This window comes from Danio rerio, chromosome 7, assembly GCF_052040795.2.
Source record: "Danio rerio strain M-AB ecotype USA chromosome 7, GRCz13ab, whole genome shotgun sequence".
Taxonomy (NCBI): Eukaryota; Metazoa; Chordata; class Actinopteri; order Cypriniformes; family Danionidae; genus Danio; species Danio rerio.
In genome coordinates this window covers 4,852,501-4,875,483 of record NC_141027.1, presented here as the reverse complement: position 1 = coordinate 4,875,483, position 22,983 = coordinate 4,852,501, and the positions used below count along the sequence as shown (strand labels likewise).

Below are 22,983 nucleotides of genomic sequence, written 5' to 3'. Positions count from 1 at the left end.
GTGTGTTAGGCTACTTAATATTGAGGAAAAGCCCCAATCAGAGAGGCGAATGTCTGCAGCCCCGCCTCCGTTTTCAGATGTCTCCGTCTTTCCCCATCCACACTGAGACGGAGCAGCAGCGTTTCAGAATGAAAACGGCCTCTCCAGCGTTTTCGAAACGCTCCGTTTTCGGTGCTCGAGAACTCCGGCGTAGTGTGGACGGATGGCGTAACCGTAGCAAAACTTATGCGTTTTCAAACTAAAACGCATTAGTGTAAACGGGGCCTAAGATCCAAAAGGAGTTCCTTGAGAAAAATAAGGGTGATGGAGGTTTAGCTCTTCCTAATTGTTTATTGTATCACGGGCAGCTAATGTTCAAAACTAGTTTATTGGATGTGCTCACCAGGTGGCAAAGATTGGTGTAAAAACAGAATCCAGATCATGCACAGCAACCTCCTTACAAGCCCTGGCGACACCTAGTTTACCCATTAAAACCTCACAACACACACAAAATCCAATTGTCTGCTGCACTGTTAAAATATGGCCTCAGTTACGTCAGCATCTCAAATTAAAACAAGCCCTTATGCTTCAAAGCCAAATATGCAACAACCATGCATTTCCCCCTGCCATATTAATTCAATTCAATTCAATTCAGCTCTATTTGTATAGCGCTTTTACAATGTAGATTGTGTCAAAGCAGCTTCACATAAATGGTCATAGTAACTAGAACAGTGTGGTTCAGTTTTTAGTGTTTAAGTTCAGTTCAGTTCAGTTTAGCTCAGTTCAGTGTGATTTAATCATTACTGAGAGTTCAAACACTGAAGAGCAAATTCATCGATGCGTAGCTCTACCAATCCTGAACCATGCGAGCCAGTGGCGACAGCGGAGAGGGAAAAAAAACTTCACCTGATAGGAGTGAAGAAAACAAACCTTGAGAGAACCAGACTCAGTTGGGCACGACCATTTTAATTTCTCCGCTGGCCAAAAGTCTTGTGCAGGGCTTCAGTCACCGTGGTGGAGGCTGGAAGATGGGCTCAGCAAGACTCATCTGTCCCTGGAGCGTCGCTGGAATCAGACACATGTTCTCCACTCCCCACGACCATCAGTAGCTCAGGATATGGCCTGGTCCCGGATATGGAAACCTTGGGATCATCTCGTCGCTGTTCTTGGATCCAATCAGTGACTCTGCATAATCTGAGGACCTCGGGATGAGTATCCCCAGGTGAAAATAGAGAATAAAGAGAATAATTAGCGTAGCTGCTGTTCATAGTGTATATAAACAAGATGCAGAAACCAGTGTGGAACCCGTTAGGTGATGCATTGAGTGTATGCTTTACTAAACAGATACTGTAGGTCTTTAATCTAGTTTTGAACTGGGAGAGTGTGTCTGAGCCTCGGATGTTATCAGGAAGGCTATTCCAGAGTGTAGGAGCCATGAAAGAGAAGGCTCGACCTCCTTTACTTGATTTTGCTATTCTAGGTACTACCAGAAGCCCTGAGTTTTGAGATCTTAAAGAGCGAGTTGGATTGTAGCGAGACAGAAGGTTGGTTAGATAAACAGCAGCTAGATTATTTAGAGCTTTATAGGTGAGAAGTAATATTTTAAATTCAATACGAAACTTAACAGGCAGCCAGTGTAAGGAGGATAAAATTGGGGTTATATGATCATATTTTCTAGACCTGGTCAGAACTCTGGCTGCTGCATTTTCTACTAATTGAAGTTTGTTAATAGAGGATGCTGGGCAGCCAGCAAATAGAGCATTACAGTAATCCAGTCTCGAAGTCATAAAAGCATGGACTAGCTTTTCTGCATCTGAGATGGATAGCATATTTCGTAATTTAGCGATATTTCTCAGATGAAAGAAGGCAGTTTTTGTGACATGGGATATATGGTTTTTAAAAGTTAGATTGCTGTCAATATGACACCCAAATCTTTTATAGTAGAGCTAAAGCTAACTTTGTATCCTTCTAATTGTAAATTGAGTTGTGAGATCAGCTGTGTGCAAGATTTAGGCCCAATAAGTAATAATTCTGTTTTGTCGGAGTTTAAGAGAAGAAAATTGTTGGTCATCCAGTCTTTAATGTCTTTGATACACTCAGTTAGTTTAGACAGTTTAGACAGTTCAGACGTCTCATCAGGTTTAGTTAAAATATATAATTGAGTATCATCTGCATAGCAGTAAAAGCTGATCCTATGTCTTTTAATAATGTCTCCCAGAGGTAGCATGTATATTGTAAACAACAAAGGGCCTAAAACTGATCCTTGAGGCACCCCATACTTTTTCTGGGCTGACTTGTGAAGGCTGTCCATTAAGATTTACAAACTGGTAACGGTCAGTTAAGTATGACTTAAACCATTGTAGAGCCTGTCCCTGGCACAGTCATGCAGTCATCAAAATACACCTTTGTTTGTTGTGAATTGAGTTGTCCTCTAGTGGCCAAAATTATATACCGTGCCTTTAATATGTTTTATTTCACTTGCCTTCACTGGATGCTGTTCCTGAAGTCAGTATTGTTTCTCTTCAGTGATTCTGCTTGTTAACAGCATGTGTTCATCAACAGTTATGTTTCCATCCACCTATTTTATGAGCATTTTTGAGTATTGCATAAACAAATGTTTAAAGAGGTGGTCCATGACGATATCATATGTTAAACTTGAGTTGATGTGTAAAGAAGATGTGTGAACATAAACAACATCTCTGAATGTAAAACGCTCAAAGTTCAATGCAAAGGGAGACATTGGCTTGTACAGAGTTAGCTTAGCAAAGCCTACAGCAAACAAAGTTTGGGGACTACAAAAAAATTCATTCAGGTTTGTGAGATCACAAGTGCTTCAAGTTACGAACATTCACCCCTCACAGCAAAGGGGCGTGGTCAGAGGTGCTGTAATGTTATAGCAGAGAGAGCTAAAATGCCGTCTAAATGCTGCTATTTCCACAGAGCTCATTCGGTTTCTGTATTTAGTGCTTACAGTTTAATTTTAATTATGTTGCAGAGAACTATACAAGAAGAGATATAGCTAGCATTTGACAAAGGACAGCTTCCAGAATCTCTCCCAGTTCAGTGCTGGATTTGGCTAAAAACTCCTCCAAACAACGAAGCTGTGGATAGTGAGCTTCAACCTGTAAGTGTTTTTATTTTTTAAAATTGATCAAATACAGACACAAACTTTAGTGTTAAAGGGTCACAAAACCCTTGAATACTTGTGTATTCACATATTTGTGTGTGTTGAGCATCCGTTAACACAATGTTGGCGCCTGTTAGCATTAAATGTGGGACAAAAATGGGATAATTTTGAGCTTTTGTCAGCTAATTTCAAATGATTTTTGGGGCGGATCAAAATAGGCGACGTAGCACAGAACTGCAAGTGCAAAGATGACTTGATGGTTTCTCATTATTATTCAAAGCGGAGTTTTCCTAACCTATGAAAAGAGCCGGCTTTTTAATTATTCATGAGAGCAGGTGCTTTCCGAGGGCAAAGCAGACCCGTGAAATCCTACATGGATGCCTGTGTAAGACGCGTCCACGGACCCACGGCACACAGTATTTAGCCGTTCTTGAAGGGTCGTATGTGTTTGTTTCCATGATCCACAGGGTTTGTTGCATGTTTTTCCCTGTGATCTTGTCAGGGCCGACACAGAAAAGCTGTTTGTGTTCTGCAAGCATTTTTGTCAGGAGAGCAGTACGAGAAATGGAGAATAGCAGACATTATCCTTTATCAGGAGTTCATTCACATTTAGACAGATCGCCGTGCTGCAGTTCGCCTAAATCCTCCAGATTACCAGCTGGGCTAATGGTTAAAATAGACAGGGCAAGAGACCTTCTGCACTGAGTCTGCATTCAGACCCGGGGATTGAGGGAGAAGTCCTCATCTATAGTGTTTATATGAACATCATTATCTTTATAATGATATAAATTGTGGTTGTCTGTATATAAAATTACAAATGACAAATGTAGCAGGGCATTAAATTACTGTTTATTTCTTTGCATTTTAACTTTGTAAACTATAAACTCATGCGTCTCCTCACGGTCTGGCTCTCATTTTGTGAGCTAACTGACAACAGTTGCTCGCTCCCTTCCTTCTCCCCTGCCCTGCTGGCCACGCCCACTCCTGCCCTTTGCTCGCGGAGCTCCACGCCCATTATCATGCAAATTTTGAAAAAATTCTGAGGTGGACCTGAACCGAAAGTGGGGGGTGTCATGGCCCTTTAACGATATGTTGTAGCGAAGATGTAAACAACTGAAACTGCTTTATGGCACCGCTAACAATTTAGCTACAAATTCATATTTATCAGTCAAACTGCTGTTAACAGCCACAATCATCACCAGCGCTGCAGTGTCTCCCTATGCATATCTACCCATGCGGACGCTTTCCCTGTGTTCTACATCTCAAACTCGTAGAAGATATGAGATTGTTTTATATTACTTACACATGCTTATTCCGAATATATGTGAAAGACATAAATCTAATGTGCATCTTTGAGTGAAAACACAGCTTAATCACTTAATTAAATCACTTAATTACTGCATTAACTCCAACAACGTATTTCGAACACGCTGTACAGTAGAGACTATTGATTTAACAAAGATATTAAACATATTTCTGCAATCCATTTGGGCTAAGCAATCATTAGCATCTTTATTAATACTTAACGTTTCTTATTTAAATGTGACAAATACACTAATAACAGTATTCATGTACTAGTAAAACTATGATTTACATCCAATTCTATCACTGTTTGTCTTACTGACCACCACGATAATCAATAATAAAGTTTTAGTCAGAAGACATTTCTGTGTGGAGTTTGCATGTTCTCCAGGTGTTGACGTGGGTTTACCTCAGGAGCTCCGGTTTGAGAAAGCTAAATTGTCTCAAGTGTATGTGTGTGAACGAGAGTGTATGGGAGTTTCCCAGTGATTGGTTGCAGCTGGAAGGATATCCGCTGTGTAAAACATATGCTGGATAAGTTTATGGTTCATTCCGCTGTGGTGACCCCTGATTAATAAAGGGACTAAGCTAAAAAGAAAATAAAAGAATGAATATTTACAATAGGAAATTTGCTAAATGTCTTCATGGATCACGATCTTTATTTAACTTTAATGATCTTTTGCATAAATTCAAAATTTTGACCCATACAATGTACTTCTGAGTATTGTCAAAACTACATACATGCAATATAAGACATAAGAGGTTTTGTGGTCCCACAGTCACATGTTTTTTTATTTATGAAGGTTTTTGATGAAGGGTATGTTACTTTTCAATTACAAAGGTGTCAGGTACCAAAAAACAAACAAACAAATAAAACTACCTCAATTGCTTATTTGTGTGTGTGTGCTTTAAATTGTCAATGAAAAAAGTAAGGATGAAAAAATATATGTTCAAAAAAAGAAAAAAAAAAGGTAATTATTGACTTCCATTTTTTCTAATTTGGATATAAATATAAATTGGTTTTTAACATTCTTTAAAATATCTACATTTATGTTCAACGGAAGAAAGAAATTCATAAAGTTTAACCACTTGTATTAATTTTAGGATAGGTCTTCAGCTGTCATGGCCAATACAACACCTGTCTGTAATTATTAGCAAATATGCAAAGACATGATATAATATAATATAATATAATATAATATAATATAATATAATATAATATAATATAATATAATAAGATAATATAATATATTACAATATAGTATAATAATATAATAATATTGTATAATAAAATCAAATTAAATAGTATAATAATATAATATATAATATAATGTAATATATTTCCCAGAGATGGGTTGCGGCTGGAAAGGCATCCGCTGCATAAAACCTGCTAGATAAGTTGGCGGTTCATTCCGCTTTGGCGACCCCGGATTAATAAAGGGATTAAGCCGACAAGATAATTAATGAATTAACAATGTAATATAATATGATATATTATAATATAATAACGTAATATAAAATATTATAATAACATATAATGTAATATAATAATATAATATAATGTAATATAATATAATAACATATAATGTAATATAATAATATAATAACGTAATATAAAATATTATAATAACATATAATGTAATATAATAATATAATATAATGTAATATAATATAATAACATATAATGTAATATAATAATATAATATAGTAATATAAAATATTATAATAATATATAATGTAATATTATAATATAATAATATAATATATTATAATATATAATGTAATATAATATAATATTAAATAACAATAATACAATATAATATAATATTTATAATAATATTTATCACAACTAATTTCTATAAAAACCTTTTAGGTTGCCATTTAAATTGTACCAACACTGGACCCTCTACTCATGTAAATAATGCATCAAAAATTATTAACTGATTTTTATAGACAATTTAACATCGACTCTGTAATGGAGAAATGGTGTGTTTTTATTTTCTGACTGTACCAGGAAACAGCGCCATCTGCTGGCTCTACAACACAACACACACACACACACAAAGAGAGGAAATGAAAGGGTTTTCAGCAACAGAAACTGAAACTGATGATAAGAAATGACATCCGCTGTAAACGTTTCGGTTTGGTTATGTAAACAACGGAGGTATAAATAATCCGCAAAAAGTGGGGAAAACAACAGTGTTAATCAACGTAGGCTGTTTCCTAGAAAACGCCCAGAGAACTACAATTCCCACAGCTCAGCTAAACCAGACTAAATCGAAAGCTAAGAGAAAACTGCGGGTTGTGCTGGAAACTGCAGGAAAAATTGGACCTCAGTGTCACTACATGTAAGTACATCATCATCATATTCAGTCGTCAGATTGTTTGTAGATGTTTTTGGACCTTTTTGGTAAACAATTTTTTTTTTATAAACATTAATATTGGTCGATCTATCTGCACTAAATTGATAAAATAGTACATCAACACACATGAGGATGTCTTTAGGTTTTCAATTCTGGTGATACTCAGATTTAAATAACTGCATGGATTGTAATGTATTACTGAGCACACTGTTCTGGCTATTTGCAGTATAAATCAAATTAAACACACTGAAGCTGCAAAACCATGCAGAGAAGGACTAAAGCAGTAAAGGCTGTAATATTTTGACAAACTGAATTTATTAGATGGAAAATATATGAGCAACCTAATATTTCACTTATCTGACTGGAATAGATGAGAACAAACATGAATGTTGTCAGCATTCTTGCTAATCTTGCTTCACTCTGGCCAACCACAAACATATTTTGTTCATCTGACACTTTGTTCTCCTCTTCTGATTGATTTGATTTAGATTTAGCAACTCTATTGTACTATAAATGTTATTTCAGGTCCCCCTGATTAATAAAGCCAAAACCTGACAATAATGGAGAACTTTCAGCAACAATAGTCAGCAAAATATGCAGGTTGTGTGCAGTTCAGGGGCATTATTTTCAATATTTTGTACCTCCAATTGATGACATGAAAATCAGATTTTTCACTTAAACTATTATTTTTAATCAAAAGTGGGGCTCATAGTGCTGGAAATTTTGGATAATTTTACTAACTTGGAACTACAGTAGACATGGGCCGGTAGATTAGATTCTGACTGTATGATAACCTTGGATAAAAATATCACGATTTCACAGTATTGTGATCACAGCTTTAAAACAGTGACCTTGAACCTTTTTTGTCTGAGACCCCCTTTTTCTCCAGGAATATATTGTAAGGCCTGCTCAACATTTAATAATATTATCGCTCGTATAAGTTTGCAGTAATGATGACACACAAAAAAAAAGATTTTCAAACAAATTATTTGTTACTCTATCAAGACGTTCATGCACAAATAATAGCCTAAAGTAAAACATAAAGGCAAAACATCAGTGGGTTATTTGTTGTGGATACACCTTGCGGTATTTGGGATGAGTTGTCTGCAAATGTCTTATTAATTTGGACATCCTCATGCATTTGTCAGCAAGAACTTTGGTGCAGATCATGCACTGTGGCTGGGTCAGGGCTTCTTTGCTTCGGGAAAATGAACCAAAATCATTGTTCAGGTAACTATCTTGGTGTTTCCAGCATTTCGTGTTTCCAGTATTGCTAGCGAAGTGACCAAAAATGTTTGGAGCTTCCTCACCTGGGTCTAGTAAGCTCAGTGAGATTCCAGTGATCAGTGAGTCTTTTTGTGGAGGACGAATTACAAATTTGTCATTTTTTTGGTCAGCCAGGGGATAAAATGAACTAAGACAACATGATCCGTCTCCTAATTGTCCACTGCTTAATTTTTTTTAAAAATATGACGCGACCCCCTACAGAGCTCACTGATAATATAATAATAATAATAATAATTCCTTACATTTATATTGCGCTATTCTGGGCACTCAAAGCAGTTTACACAATGGGGGAAATCTCCTCATCCACCACCAGTGTGCAGCATCCACCTGGATGACGCGACGGCACACACTAACTGATTGGTGGAGAGGAGACAGAGTGATGAAGCAAATAATGATATGGGGAGGGTTAGGAGGCCATGATGGACAAAGGCCAGTGAGCAAATTTGGCCAGGATGCTGGGGTGAAAGCCCTGGATTTTCAATAACCACAGAGTCAGGGCCTCGGTTTAACGTCTCATCCGAAAGACGGCACTTACTACCCCGTCACTATACTGGGGCATTAGGACCCATACAGACCCTGCTGGCCTCACTAACACCAAATCCGACAGCAACCTAGTTTTTTCCGTGTGGTCTCCCATCCAGGTACTGACCAGGCGCAGCCCTGCCTAGCTTCAGTGGGCGACCATGTGAGAGTTGCAGAAAGCTGCCTGCCCCTTGTGGGCGGGGACCCCCCTGTTGGGAACCACTGCTCTAAAATATATTCTTTTTAAATGTCTGGGTAAAAACAACTTTTTTCCTCCATTAAACATCTTATATTTTATTCTGAGAAACATTTATAATATTTTGTAGCAGTAAACACATCAGGCTAAATAATTCAAATAAATCATTGACTCCTGCTCTTGTTTTACAAACACAGATTTCTTTACAATTTAAAACAGCATCGTTGGATAGATTTTCTGCCGGAGATACTGTTGTCCTAAAAAAAAATTTTTTTAACACATACCTTAGGAATTATATAGCAGAAAATTTTGGATGGTTTTAAAACCTTGACTTTTCCAAACTGCAATATATACCTTGGAAACATTGGCCCATGCCTACTCGGACCTTTGAGTCTTGTTCGCCCTGACTCTCTGTGGTCGTTAAAAAGCCCAGCATGTCCTTCGAAAAAGAGTAGGGGTTTAACCCTGGCATCCTGGCAAAATCTGCCCACTGGCATCTGTCTATCACAGACTCCTAACAATCCCCATACCATAATTTCTCCTCTCCACCAATCATGGTGGAGATCCATGTGGATGCTGCACACTGTTGGTGGATGAGGAGATTCCCCCAGCGCTTTGAGTGTCCAGAAAAGCGCTATACAAATGTAAGGAAGTATTGTTATTATTATCAACTGGCACTAGCCCCAGTCTCTGTAACCTTCATATGTGGTCCATGGATGCGGCGTTTAAGATGCACAGTGGTCGACGACATAACTAGCTATGAGGTGCACGAATGCCCTGAAGTGGAGTCTATTTGTTGAAGGTGTCAGGCAAATAAATCCACCCTATCTGTCTCTCATGCCCTCTTGGGATCTCTCTGTAGTCCTCACTGCACCACAGTGAGTCCCCAAGTGAATCATTTGCAAAACAATTGATTCCACTGTTTCAAAGCTTTTAAAAGCCATTTTCCCCATCACTACTTAAAGTTCCCGCCTATAATTTGTGAACAGTTAACCTAGAATGACCCCTACTGTACATACATTATAATTTGGGAATTATGTATTTCCAAAGTAAAGGCTAAAATGTTACTAACATGCCTAGTGGTTTTTATTTATTGATTACAGTTTATTGTTTGGTAAATTCATTAAATGTTTTGAGGTAAATGTGTTGAGAAAACATCATCAGTGATTATTTTATCTCTTGTGAAGAAAGGCCCAGAGAGTCGAGAACTACCGGCACACCATTTACCTCACAGAAACAGGCATCATCAACAGAAAAGGATCATGGAAAGTAAGTTATTAATGCACTATGTTTTTGAATGTATAAGCATCTGTGAAATTTTAAATGTAATGGGCACCTAAAATTAAATGGAGAGGAGGATCCGGCCGATGGTTGAACTTAGGATCAAGGAGGAACCATGGGGTTTTAGTCCAGGCTGTGGTACACTGGACCAACTTTATACCCTCACCAGGGTCCTCGAGAGTTCATGGGAGTATGTGTTTTGTGGACTTGGATAAGGCATTCGACAATGTCCCTCATGGCATCCTGTGGAGGATGCTCTGGGAGTATGGGATCAGAGACGATCTGTTAAGGGCCGTCTCATCCATGTATGAACAGAGTAGGAGTTTGGTTCGCAATGCCGGCAATAAGTCAGACTTGTTTCCAGTGCATGTTGGACTCTGGCAGGGCTTTCCCTTGTCACCAACTCTGTTCATATTTTTATGGACAGAATTTCAAGGTGCAACCTTATTTATTGCAACCTTAGGTGCAATTCGTAGATAATGTTCTGTTGCCTTCATCGAACATGGACCTTCAGCATGCACTGGGGCGGTTGCTGCCGAGTGTGATGCGGCTGGGATGAGAATCAGCACCTCCAAGGCCATGGTGCTGCACAGGAAAAAGGGGGTTTGGCATCTCCAGGTTGAAGGAAAGTGCTAGCCCCAGGCGGAGGAGTTCAAATATCTTGGGATTTTATTCAGGACTGAGGGAAAGATGGAACATGAGATTGACAGGCAGATTGGTGCAGCGCCACAGTAATGTACCATGGTCGATGTACCAGTCCATTGTGGTAAAGAAGGAGCTGAGCTGAAAGGCAAAGCTTTCGATTCACCAGTCAATCTACGTTCCTACTCTCACCTATGGTTATGAGCTTTGGGGCATGACTAAAAGGACAAGATCTCGGATACAAGCAGCCGAAATAAGTTTCCTTCGCAGGGTGGCAGGGCACACTCTTATGGATATGGTGACGAGCTCTGACACCTGGGAGGAGCTTGGCTTAGAGCCACTGCTCCTCCACACCGAGAGAAGTCAGCTGAGGTGGCTCCTGGACACCTACCTAGGGAGGCGTTCTAGGCTTGTCCCACCGGTAGGAGGCCGCGGGGAAGAACCAGGACACGCTGGAGGGACTTTGTCTCTTGGCTGGCCTGGGAATCCCTCGGGATCTCCCCCGGAGGAGCTGGAGGAAGTGTTTGGAGAGAGGGAATTCTGGAGTTCTCTCCTAAGACTGCTGCCCCTGCGACCCGGCCACGGAAAACCGATAAAAAAAGAATTAATGAATGAAATGTACACCTTAAAATAATTTTAAATATTATTCTCTTTTTTTTAAGAGCTGTGGATGCAAAAGGATCAGCAGAAGAAGCGGAGGCTGAAGCTAAATGAGGAGGACCAGCAGGAGTACTTGGAGGAACTGCGGTCGCAGGAGGAGCAGCATCAGGAGTTGCAGAAGGATTTGCAGGATGAGATGCGGTTGCTGAATGAGGCTGCAGAGATGCAGAAGGAGGAGCGCAGGCTGGAGTTTCAGGAGTTTCTGAGGTCGCAGGAGGAGCAGGAGCGGGAGTTTTGGCAGGATGTGGCGGATGAGATGCGGTTGCAGAGTGAGGCTGTGGAGGAGGGAGAAGAAGAGAGCAGGCTGGAGTTTCAGGAGTTTCTGAGGTGGCAGAAGGAGCAGGAGCAGGAGTTGCAGGAGAATTTGCAGGATGAGATACGGTCTCTGAATGAGGCTGCGGAGGAGCAGAAGGAAGAGCGCAGGCTGGAGTTGCAGGAATTTCTGAGGTCACAGGAAGAGCAGGAGCAGGAGTTTTGGCAGGATGTGGCGGATGAGGTGCGGTTGCAGAGTGAGGCTGTGGAGGAGGAGGAGGAGGAAGAGGGCAGGCTGGAGTTTCAGGAGTTTCTGAGGTGGCAGAAGGAGCAGGATCAGGAGTTGCAGGAGAATTAGCAGGATGAAATAAGGTTGCTGAATGAGGCTGTGGAGGAGAAGGGGGAGGAGCGCAGGCTGGAGTTTCAGGAGTTTCTGAGGTCGCAGGTGTAGGAGTTTTAACAGGATGTGCAGAATGAGATGCGGTTGGAGATTTAGCAGCAGGAACTTTGAAAAGAGATGCAGGATGAGTAGCAGCAGTTAAAAAAAGCAAGATGTCCTCGCTTCAGTCTATAGCATAATTATGTACTGGATCAGATCCAATTCATAGTGGACATTGTAACACCCACTATGGTAATACCCATGCTACTAAGATAGTTGGGTTTAGGGTTAGGGTAGGAGTGGAGGTTAATAACTGTAAGGGTAGGGCTTAAGTGTAGACTTTAATAACTGTGAGGGTTGGGTTAAGGTTGGGGAATGTGTAGACAATAATAGCTTTGAGAGTTGGATTGACGGTTGGGGAGGTGTAGACCAGGGGTGCCCAAACTCTGTCCCATAGAAGAAGATCCAGGACATAGTTTGGACACCTCTGGTATAGATGTTAATAACTGAGGGTTGGGGTAGGTGTAGACTTTAATAACTGTAAGGGTTGGGGTTGGTGTAGACTTTAATAACGGAGAGTTTGGTTTGGGGGAAGGTGTAGAAGTTAATAACACAATGTAATAGGTAAGTTCATAATTAATTAAAACAATTATTGTTTCTAGGAACAAATGCTCGCACACACCTCCACTTTATATCGGACCTGATCATTGAGCTGCAGGCACTAGTCAATGCTACAGCCTACCCAGTGTTGTGCTCTCTGTAACCTTCATGTGTAGTCCATAAATCAGACTAGAGCCTCCACTATGAGTTGCGGCTTAAGCCTGAAATGGAGTCTGTTTGCTGAATGGCGTGCATCTCTCCAAAACCCCCAAACAAGAGCGGAGGGCAGTATGTTGATTTCTATTTTCACTTATTAAACCTGAACCTGTTATACGCACGAACAAATCTGTAAACAAAAGCAGCGTTCAGTACCATTCACAGTACTTGTCATTCACCACAGAGAGATTCGCTCATGCAGATATGTCTGATAATTTCTGAAACAGTCATATTGTTAGCAAGCATCTGAGACAGGCAACTAAAGAAGGCAGGTTTCTTTGCGATCCTACTTGTTTACTTGGATTCGTCCCTTGAGTTTTTCTTTTTGAACTCTGATTCGTTGCTGAACAACCAATCAAAGCACACTTTTTCGCTAACACCAATTCTGCATGCTGATTTGGCCAAACTCACCCCAACAACCCAATGAAAGGTGACTTGTGGATCTTACTAAACAAACTAGCCAAATCAGTGCTTACCGATGGCTCAATGCTTTGTCCTGGCCTTTAATTTGCCAAAAAAAGTCAAGATGTCCTTGTTGCAGTCTGTAACCACAATGACGTACTGGACCAAGTCCACAGATATTTTGTGTAAAAAATAAAATAATCATTCCATGTTGCACACCCAAATATCTACTATACAAAAATAGTGTCTTGTTATTATTCAATATTAATTTGTTGTTATGGGTTTTGTCATGTTTGTCTTTAAGTGTTAATGCATCAACTAATGTCTACCAATGAAACATTTTTAAAGTGTTACCCATTTCAATTTAGAACTTTTTTTTTTTTTACAATTTAATTAGTTTTAAACGTTTGTTTTATCTGAACATTTATGTTTAATATTAATAGAAATGCAATGTTGAGGTTGTTAATATTCCTGTTAAAGTAATTCTGTTTTTGCACATCTTTGTATCATGATTACGGCATGCCTGATATTAGAGTTTTTAATTACATGGCAGTATTTTGATTTGCTTCCATTTATATTGTGTTAATTCTGTCTTTTTCACTTGGCAGCAGTAATAATGACTGGAAACATTGTTTAAAACGAAATGAACTGAATGAATGAAATGATTCCTGGAGGGCCGCAGCTCTGCAGCGCTTTGCTCCAACCCTAATAAAACAAAACTGATCCAACTAATCAAGGTGTTCAAGTCTACTGGAGACCATTAAGCAGGTGTGAGTTGAAGGTGGTTGGAGATAAACTAAGCAGAGCTGCGGCCCTCTAGGAATTGAGTTTGAGATCATTTTTTTTTACTGAAACAGGAGCGAAACTCTGAATCACACACTGAGTCAGTTTCCAATGATCATAGATATATACACTAGGATCTTGAGCATGTGTCAATATCGCCGCCATATTTGTACAGTGCTCCCATTACAAAAGTCATTCAACCGCATTAGTCAAGGTTAAAAGATGCAGGACTTTAGTGCTGTGTACAGGTGTAGTAATGAGCAAACAAAGAAAACAAAGCAAAAGGCAGAACATTCCATAGGTATGATTTCGTTTTTTTATGATTTCGTATGTTACAAACTTTTATGCTCAAGTAACGTTATTGATTATAATGCAGTCACCTATTGCTCTGACCATAAGGCAAAGTAGCACCAACTTGCACTAAATTTTAGGTTTATGATAGTTTTGTTGAATAAAATCAGCAAACAATTTAAGTTAAATATGACAAGACGCTGCGGTGCCAGAAACTTTTATTGTCGGCTATTTGAAGTAACGGCTAGTATTTAAAGTAACTTGATAAGGGTGCCTGATAATATAACAGTGTGTGCGTCTCAATGGTTATGCTTTCCACCCTAAATTATTGAATATTACAAATGTTATATACTATTTATATCAGAAAGACACAGGGATATTGATGGTTCCCTTCATTAGCATTATGCTGTGTTCACACAAGACGCGGAATGCGCGGATAAATCGCGATGTTCGCATGTAAATAGCCGCCAAATAGCGTCAAATTCACTTCAGATCAGACGCGGATTTGCGTGATGGGCTGGGCTTCTGTCTGCCTGGTGACTCTAGCTTCGTTGCTAAACATGGATTTTATAAAGAAAATAACAGTGTTTGTGTTTTATGAAGGCTAAAAAACAGCGTCGATAGGTGCGTTCGACTTCATGCAGCGCTGCGCAGATCGATCGAAATCAGTCTTAAAGCGGTGCATGCTGGTTAGAAATCTTGTCCGGATTGATGCTGCGCCGACGCCACGTGACTGTCACATGTGGCATCAAAGTACCGAGATCAGCGCTCCGAGATCAGACGGCTGATTCAGACCGTGCAGCTTCTGAAGAGCGACTGCAGGAGCTCTGATGACGACACCGATATCACACGATTGGCCGAGTTCACCACATGAGAACAAACACGTGTGTTTCGGGTTTATAATTGGACAAATTTCGATTAAAAACTTTCAAAAAAAAAAAATTACTTTTCACACCCTCTCTATTTTGTACACATCTTGCTTATTAAAAGACTACCAATATTTTACTGCAGTAATCATCTTTTGTTAAATAATCTGGTTATAGAGGTTAGCTTGTTTGCACAGGTTTATTTTCAACCTTTTTATACAGACTATTTACTGCATTCATCTCCATGAACGATTTCAATGATATATTTTAGTGTATATTTTAGTGAATAACCTTAATATGAACTCAAATAAGTCTTACAGACTTGAAATAAAATAATCATCATCATTGATCCTGCCCCCCTAAAGCTCTCTTAACAAATTAAAGAACTATTTTATTAAATAATTATAAAATGGTTTTATTATTATAATATAAATATATATTTTATTTCCTGTCTAGCAGTTTAAAGGCTACCTGCTCTTTCTGGGAAACTTCTACATCGCTCACTTATTTTACCCTTTGTTCTTTTCAACACAATCTTTTTGGATTAAAATGCTTTTTTGAAAATTCATTCATTAAACAAAATAATCTCATTTATTAAGACCTAATCAAAACACCTTGTTTTGCTTTTTACGCTGTAAATTTTTATATCTATCAATGTACATATATGTAAACCCTTTTTTAGCATATTCAAACAAGAAGTATTAGCCTAAAGATTGATGTTTAACGCCTACAATTTATGCTTATTGCTTTGTATTTAATAGACCTGTTCGGTTTTATGTTTATATTAACCTCTCATTTCCTCTTATTTCTCTCATGCATTTGTTATATATTTTATTCATAATTCTCCCTCCCAAGGAACTACAGTTTGAAGAGCCTGTATTCTGTTTTATTTGTAAATGTTTTGTTGTTATAAATAAAAACAACAAAAAATATATAAATAAATATGATGACGCCATGTGATCGGTCATCATGACTGCAGCAACTTTGAGTCCCGAAGTGTCCAGCTGTCCGTCTTGACGGCTCCGTTTTCAACTCCGCCCCCGCCTGCGCTCGGCTAATCTCGTTGATCACCGGCTGCAGCTGAGCTTCATGTCGAACGCACCTGATATGTTTAAGGTCGTGTCTAAGTCCACTAGATCCTTTCATATAGTGCATCCAGCTCTATGAGCTCATAAACTCCTCCAGAAACCTAACCTGGATGATAAAGGCTTTCAGCGCTGCGTCTGACTGAGCCCAGCCCAGTTTGATGAACTTCTTGTCGGTGTCGGCTGGAGGATTTCCTCCAGGACACTCACAACAGGCGATACGTGACAATAACGACCCCACAAGAGCAAGCTCCTGATTGGTTGACGCGGCGCAAATGTCTGCTGAAGTTCAGATTATCGAACTCAAGTGATTCACATGAAATGCTCAATACGCGACGTGCCATTTGTACCCCACCATTCGCGCAATTCGCGTCAATCAAGTCGTGCCATTTGCGTGTATCGCGTCGCAGGATGTCTATTCGCATGTTTGCATTGACTAAACTCGCGCTTGACGCACGTTCCGCGTCTGGTGTGAACACAGCATTAGAAGTGAAAGCAGGAGAGGGGGTGTTTCAGGACATGGATTAGATCAAATTTAAAAAGGAGGGAGGATAATACAAGCAATGCACCAAGCTGTCCATTATCAATCAATATAGAAAAGAAATGTAATATTATAGTTTTCGTAATTTAAAAAAATGTTTAATAAAATATTAACATACTGACCAATCATAGATGTGTGTATATATCTATGGTTCTGGATGGCCAGTCCTTTACAGCACCTTGGCCCCACATTAATTTCAAAGGAGCGTTACCCTGTACCAAAATGGCGGCTCTATTGACACATTCCTTCCAATAGGCAAACAGTGTAGGTGACATCTTGTAAATATCTATGGCCAATAGTTACAGGCTTGCTCTAAGTAGCACTAAGGAATTCTGTTCTTAAAGCTGTACAGCATATAGAAGATGTCAAAGAAAATATTTCATATTATGACAATAAAACAATAAATGAAACCTGAACGAATCACTCTTACTGTCTCATATCAATTTAAATTAACATTGTTAATTCACAAGATAACCTGAATGGCTATATTTGGAAAGAATGAATAATTTAAATGATGGAGGATGATTTTGTTCATCTCTATAAATTATAATAAACAAATTACAAGGGAAACGGAGATAAACAGAGCAAATATATGAATGGAGTCTAACAGTATGTACAAATACAGACATAAAATAATAAAAAAAAACAATAAAGCTGTTTAAATAATTACATACACTGCAAAACAGTTTCTACACCAAATATCAAAAAAATCTTGAAGTAAAAAATATTTTTCATTTTGACATACGATTGTTGTTTACCCCAGTGGTTCTCAAAGTGGGGGTCAGGACCCCTTAAGGGGTCGCAGGGCAATGAAGGGGGGTCGCCTGGTGATTTCCAAAAATCTATTTATTTTTATTAAACCATAAGAATTAACATATTTTATCCATAACTATACTGAAAATAAAAATAGTCGTTTATAGTTACTATATACTATATAGTTACTATAGTAGCTTATAGTTACTAGTTTTATTGGATTGCGACCCTTGGGGTAATTACATTATATTAAAGGCAGCAATAGCGTCAGATGCATTTAGATTTTATATCAGGTTATACTTTCTGGCACATTTAAAGCACTGACACAAATTGTATTGGTGTGTCTGCGTCATTGCATGCAAGGTTTCTGTATTTATAACCACCTCAGAGGATATTGGGGGTCGGTGTGTCACTGGCATTGTTATTTTGGGGGTCACGGACTGAAAAGTTTGGGAACCCCTGGTTTACCCCATTAAGGACAAACTTTGGCATATTATTTCTGAAAAAAATACATCTTTTTTTATTTTTTTTGCTTGTCTAGAAAACGCTTCTTGAGGTAAGATTTTTATTTATTTTTTAGATATTTGGACTATGAACAAGACCAAAATTCTAACCCAGATAGCATACAAATGTGGGCCACTTTAGGCAGTTTTGTGGCACTGGTGGTCTTCCTTCAGCCCAGACAAAATGAATGTGAGCCAAAGATTCAAATTCATATATGGACCATTTAAGGCAAAGATTTGGCAAAACGTAATCTGAATATAAGCCTAATATGACCCATGTGGAAAATGATCAATTTGGCCCAAATGAAGGAGGATGAATGCGGGCCACAGTTGGCAAAAATGTAGCATAGTCATTTAAGGGTAATCTGGGTTTAAACCTAAAGTGGCTCACACGTGTCGGTGCAAATGTTGCCCAGTTATCTTAAGACAGGGGTGCTCAATCCTGTTCCTGGAGATCTACCTTCCTGCAGATTTCAGTTGCTACCCATATCCAACACACCTGAACCAATTATTTATAGGACCTGAACACCACGTGATAATTACAGGCAGGTGTGTTTGATATGGTAAGCAACTGAAATCTGCAGGAAGGTAAAGATCTCCAGTAACAGGATTGAGCACCCCTGTCTTAAGACATATTTGGGCCACCTTAAGCAAATATTTTGCACATTAAGCTCTGGCTAATGCGGCTGTGAGCCTAATGTGACCCAGAGAAGATTTGGCAAATGTGGCCCAGTTATCTTAAGACATATGTGGGCCACTTTTAGCAAATATTTGGCACAGTAAACTCTGGCTTATGCAGCCGTTAGCCTATATTGGCCCAGAGAAGATATGGAAAATGTGGCCCAGTTATTTTAATACAAATGTGGGCCACTTTTGGCAAATATTTGCCACAGTAAGCTCTGGCTAATGCGGCCGTGACCCTAATGTGACCCAGAGAAGAAATGACAAATGTTGGCCCAGTTATCTTAAAACATATGTGAACCAGATAGACTAATCATCATCATGGAGAAAAGTGTTCGCTTTAGTTGGGCTAATAGCCCTGAACCTCTCAATGTATTTATTTATTTATTTTTTGGGCTGCTGTAACTTTAAAGAACTCTGCTTGAAAAGTTTATTAATTATTGCAAACAAACCAATTAAACAACAACAACAACAACAACAACAAAATGAAATAAAAAAATGAAGTGAGGCACAACCTGTGATGAAATGACATTATTCACTGTTGTTAACCAATGTTTAATCCATTATTAGAAGTAACGTAATAACATGCTTGTACATGCCACAGAATTATGAAGGTTTATAAGCAAAAAAAATTTCTATTGCTCAACTTCTGCTCACAGAGACATCAATAATCAGTGTATGAACCTCAATAACGGTGACAATTAACAAAATGAACAAAACTCACAAACAGGAGACGACAAGTGACAAAATCAACAACGTCAACATAAACAGCAGAATCAACAGCAGATAATGAAAACTGGAGTATAATGTATTCATACTGCAATGCATGCTGGGATTTTTGTACTTTGCCACACCCAGCAAGTGTAAGGTGTGGGCCAGAATAAAAGCAAACTGTGGCCCAGAATAGGGTCAGTTCTGGTTCATTTGGTTCATTTCTGGCTGATATGTGGTATTGCTTAGGCTTATTTGTGGCCCAGATCTGACAAACAGGAGTGGACCGCCCTAGTGTCATGATTTGATTCAGTAGGTGGTCCAGATGTAAGTGTCTGGTGTGGCCCGGATCTGGGCCAGAATAACAGCATACTGTGGCCAAGAATAGAGTCAGTTCTGCTTCATTTGGTTGAACTCTGGCTAATATGTGGTATTGCTTTGGCTTATTTGTGGCCCAGATCTGACAAACGGGTCCGTTCTTCGTACGTGGATTACTCAGTTAGCTGGATTTGGATATTGACGATTTGACACGATCCAGGATCGTTTCGTTCTTCAAAGCTGATCCGAGAGTTGTTGTCATAGCAACATTTCTGCTAGGTTAAATCTGATCGGGAGCAGGTTCAATTCATATAAACAGGATTAGATCGGCTCAGTTCAAGCAAAGATAATACAGAAAGTATGTACCGAATTCTGATATTTTCTTACAGTAGTAGTTATATACACCTGGGAAAATGGTAAATATTTTTAACTATATATATAAAGTTATAGTCATTAATAAAATTAATCAAATTAAACATTAACAAAACGTATGCAATCTGCACCCTCAAAATGAAAGTACAGTATAAAGACTGCCACCTGGTGGTGCAAAGAGAAATTGAATAATTGAATATTAATCAGATGATGTCATTACGCTGCTGTGTCGTCAGCCAATCGTTGCATTGCTGATCATGATTTCGAGGATCGATAGATCTGTCCTTCACAACACACGCAGCAATCTCAGATCAGTTTATCCAGACATTCTAATCTGATTCGCGAACTTGTTTGAAGAACCAAATTAGCGAGAGATCAGTTATCAAGATTTAAAGATCCAGGATCTGCCAAATCATCTTAGATCATTTAAGCGAGGTACGAAGAACGGACCCCAGGAGTGGACCGCCCTAGAGCCATCATTACATTCAGTATGTGGTCCAGATGTAAGGGCGTACTCACACTATCCTATCCGATGCGCTTCAAAGTAAAAAACAGACACTGCTCAAACGGATTCTGTACACGGGATTAGAAGCAGAGCGAAATTCAGGGTTTTTGGTGCTTGTTTGAACAGATATATGCACATGAATATTAATAATAATAACATCTAAAGATGTTGATCTTGGTGTTTTTTTTTTTTACCGAACACACCTAATTTTGTCCTAAATGAGCACAAAATGTTAGGAAAGCAGTCAAATGCTTTCATTATAATGGTAGATGTGTGCATTTTTAAAGTGACACCTCTTATGGTTGGCATAGGGGAGAACGCGACACAAAGTAACAATTTTTGGTTTGGGTCAAATGATGAATAGGGCTGTGTATTGGCAAGGGCCTCACGATACGATACATATCGCGATACATGGGTCACGATACAATAAATATTGTGATATATTGCAATAAATTGTATTGGTATGTGTGTCATGTTATATTGACAAGTTGATGAAGTCAGCAGACAAATTAAAACTCCAATTCCAATTGAATTTCTATCCATTTAAATTCATTAGAACTGCACAGTGTTATCGAATAGAGAACTCACTGAACTGTATTAAATGCATATTGTTATTTAACACTGAACTAAAATAAATATGCCACTAAAGTCACATATAAGTTAAATAAACAATTTATAAGCAAGCAAGTTAAATTTTTTTTTTTTTTAAATGCATCAAGTAAACAAAACTGAAACACAGTGCTCTAATATGTGGTAAACTAGGCTATTAGAAACTGACAGTGCGACTGACAGCATCGTGAACATTTTACTGTGCTGCCGTAATCATGTCTGACGCGTTTTCTGTTACAACGACAGGTCCTTCCAATTGATGTTCCATTCTTCCTATGCCGTTTTCAGTAACTCTACAATGTTAGTTAAGGCAAACAGAAGCTTGCTGATGATGTTATCCAGTGTAGTTTGCCTTGAATCAAGAGATTTCGGTTGAGGTCGCAGTGCCGCTAATTCATCTGCGTAGTGTCTTGTTAAGTGATAATGCAAATTCGTAGTGTTTCCCGAATATTTTAAGTTAGATTTGCAAAGCTTGCAAATGGCATTTTTTGTCTAATTCAGTACTCTGTGGTATAGTGTTAACGCCAAAGTGCAGCCACACGTCAGCTCTAAAAGCTGGAGGCTCCTTTATATTTTTCACTATGCTCACTCTTGCTTACTGCTGATACCATACTACTTAGCGTTTTGTTGATAGCGAGTTAGCGACATCTACTGGAGCAAAGGAGGAGGTTGTTTGGCACAACATGAATAGATACTTCAGGTTGGACTATCGATACACTATTGTAAAATAAATTATCGCGATATTTAGATATATCAATATTTTTGCACAGCCCTAATGATGAACAAAGTAATGGGGTTAGACAAACCATTTGTTTTTCACCAGCAACACACAAGCCTCTCCTACAAATGAGCACTGGTTGTATGATTGTCGGATCTATAATTTCTGTGCATTATTGCCGAAAGTGCCAGGAGTGTAAATGTTACTATTTACCCCACCTGCGGGACAAGCTGTAACAGAGAGTGGGTTAGTAGTAACACATGCTTAAAGAGGCAGATTACACACAATTAATTTAAATCCAGTTTACTTTAAATAGTAGCTATATTTCCTCAGTACTTAGCTTAATTTAGCTAAATTCTACATAGCACAGTGTGTTTATTCATTTGTTTATCTATTGGATAAATAAACGTTTGGATTTATTTGCATTATTATACAAGGCATTTATTTGTAGTAATAACAATATAATATATATATATTTATATATATATATATATTTATTTTATATATATATATATATATATATATATATATATATATATATATATATATATATATATATATATATATATATGTGTGTGTGTGTGTGTGTGTGTGTGTGTATTTTTGGTCTATTTAAAATATTAGATTTTTTGTCTATTAAAATAGTGATTTTATTTTTTGTTATTGGTAATAAAAAAATGAAAATCTAATAATTTTTTAATTTTGCTTTTCTGTTTTCCACCATGAAAAAGAAAAATGAGACGTTTGTTTAATTTGTGTTTTAAAATTTAAAAACGAAAATCAAAAAAAGCCATTAAATTTCAATTTGTTTTTTTTTTATTTTAAATTAATAAAAACTATTTGTTTTTTTAATATCAGTTTCTAAAATGAAAATCCAACGAGCAAAAGATGACCGAGGGGGCGTGCAAGAAGTTTTGCGCACGAGCAGAGGAAATCGGTGCACAAGCAGTTAAATAGGTCTTGCCTGAATCCTCGTGACTGCTGGATGCATGCTGACTCACTGTGGTGCTGAAGATGTGCGCACATACTTTTATTCCGA

At 38.3% G+C, this 22,983-nt stretch overlaps 3 protein-coding genes across 4 annotated transcripts in view; all 3 read left to right on the top strand.

The window, feature by feature from the left end:
- Positions 1–22,983, top strand: part of si:cabz01074946.1 — a 199,179-nt gene that overhangs the window by 102,784 nt on the left and 73,412 nt on the right. The window lies entirely within an intron of this gene.
- si:ch73-223f5.1 lies at positions 6,509–13,432 on the top strand. 2 transcript variants are annotated; one of them, XM_087260530.1, is made up of 3 exons: positions 6,509–6,756; positions 9,968–10,045; positions 11,362–13,432. In XM_087260530.1, the coding sequence occupies exons 2-3, from the start codon at positions 10,039–10,041 to the stop codon at positions 11,967–11,969; spliced, it is 615 nt and encodes a 204-aa protein (XP_087116656.1). In that variant the 5' UTR covers positions 6,509–6,756; positions 9,968–10,038; the 3' UTR covers positions 11,970–13,432. The 2 variants fall into 2 exon arrangements, with proteins under 2 accessions (XP_087116656.1, XP_087116655.1); XM_087260529.1 differs by having other exon boundaries at positions 9,964–10,045.
- LOC100333313 (uncharacterized) overlaps positions 22,934–22,983 on the top strand; it is an 11,233-nt gene continuing 11,183 nt past the window's right edge. The window contains exon 1 of the mRNA XM_087260380.1: positions 22,934–22,983. This exon is cut by the window's right edge and continues 199 nt beyond it. The gene's annotated coding sequence lies outside the window, so the exon portion shown is untranslated.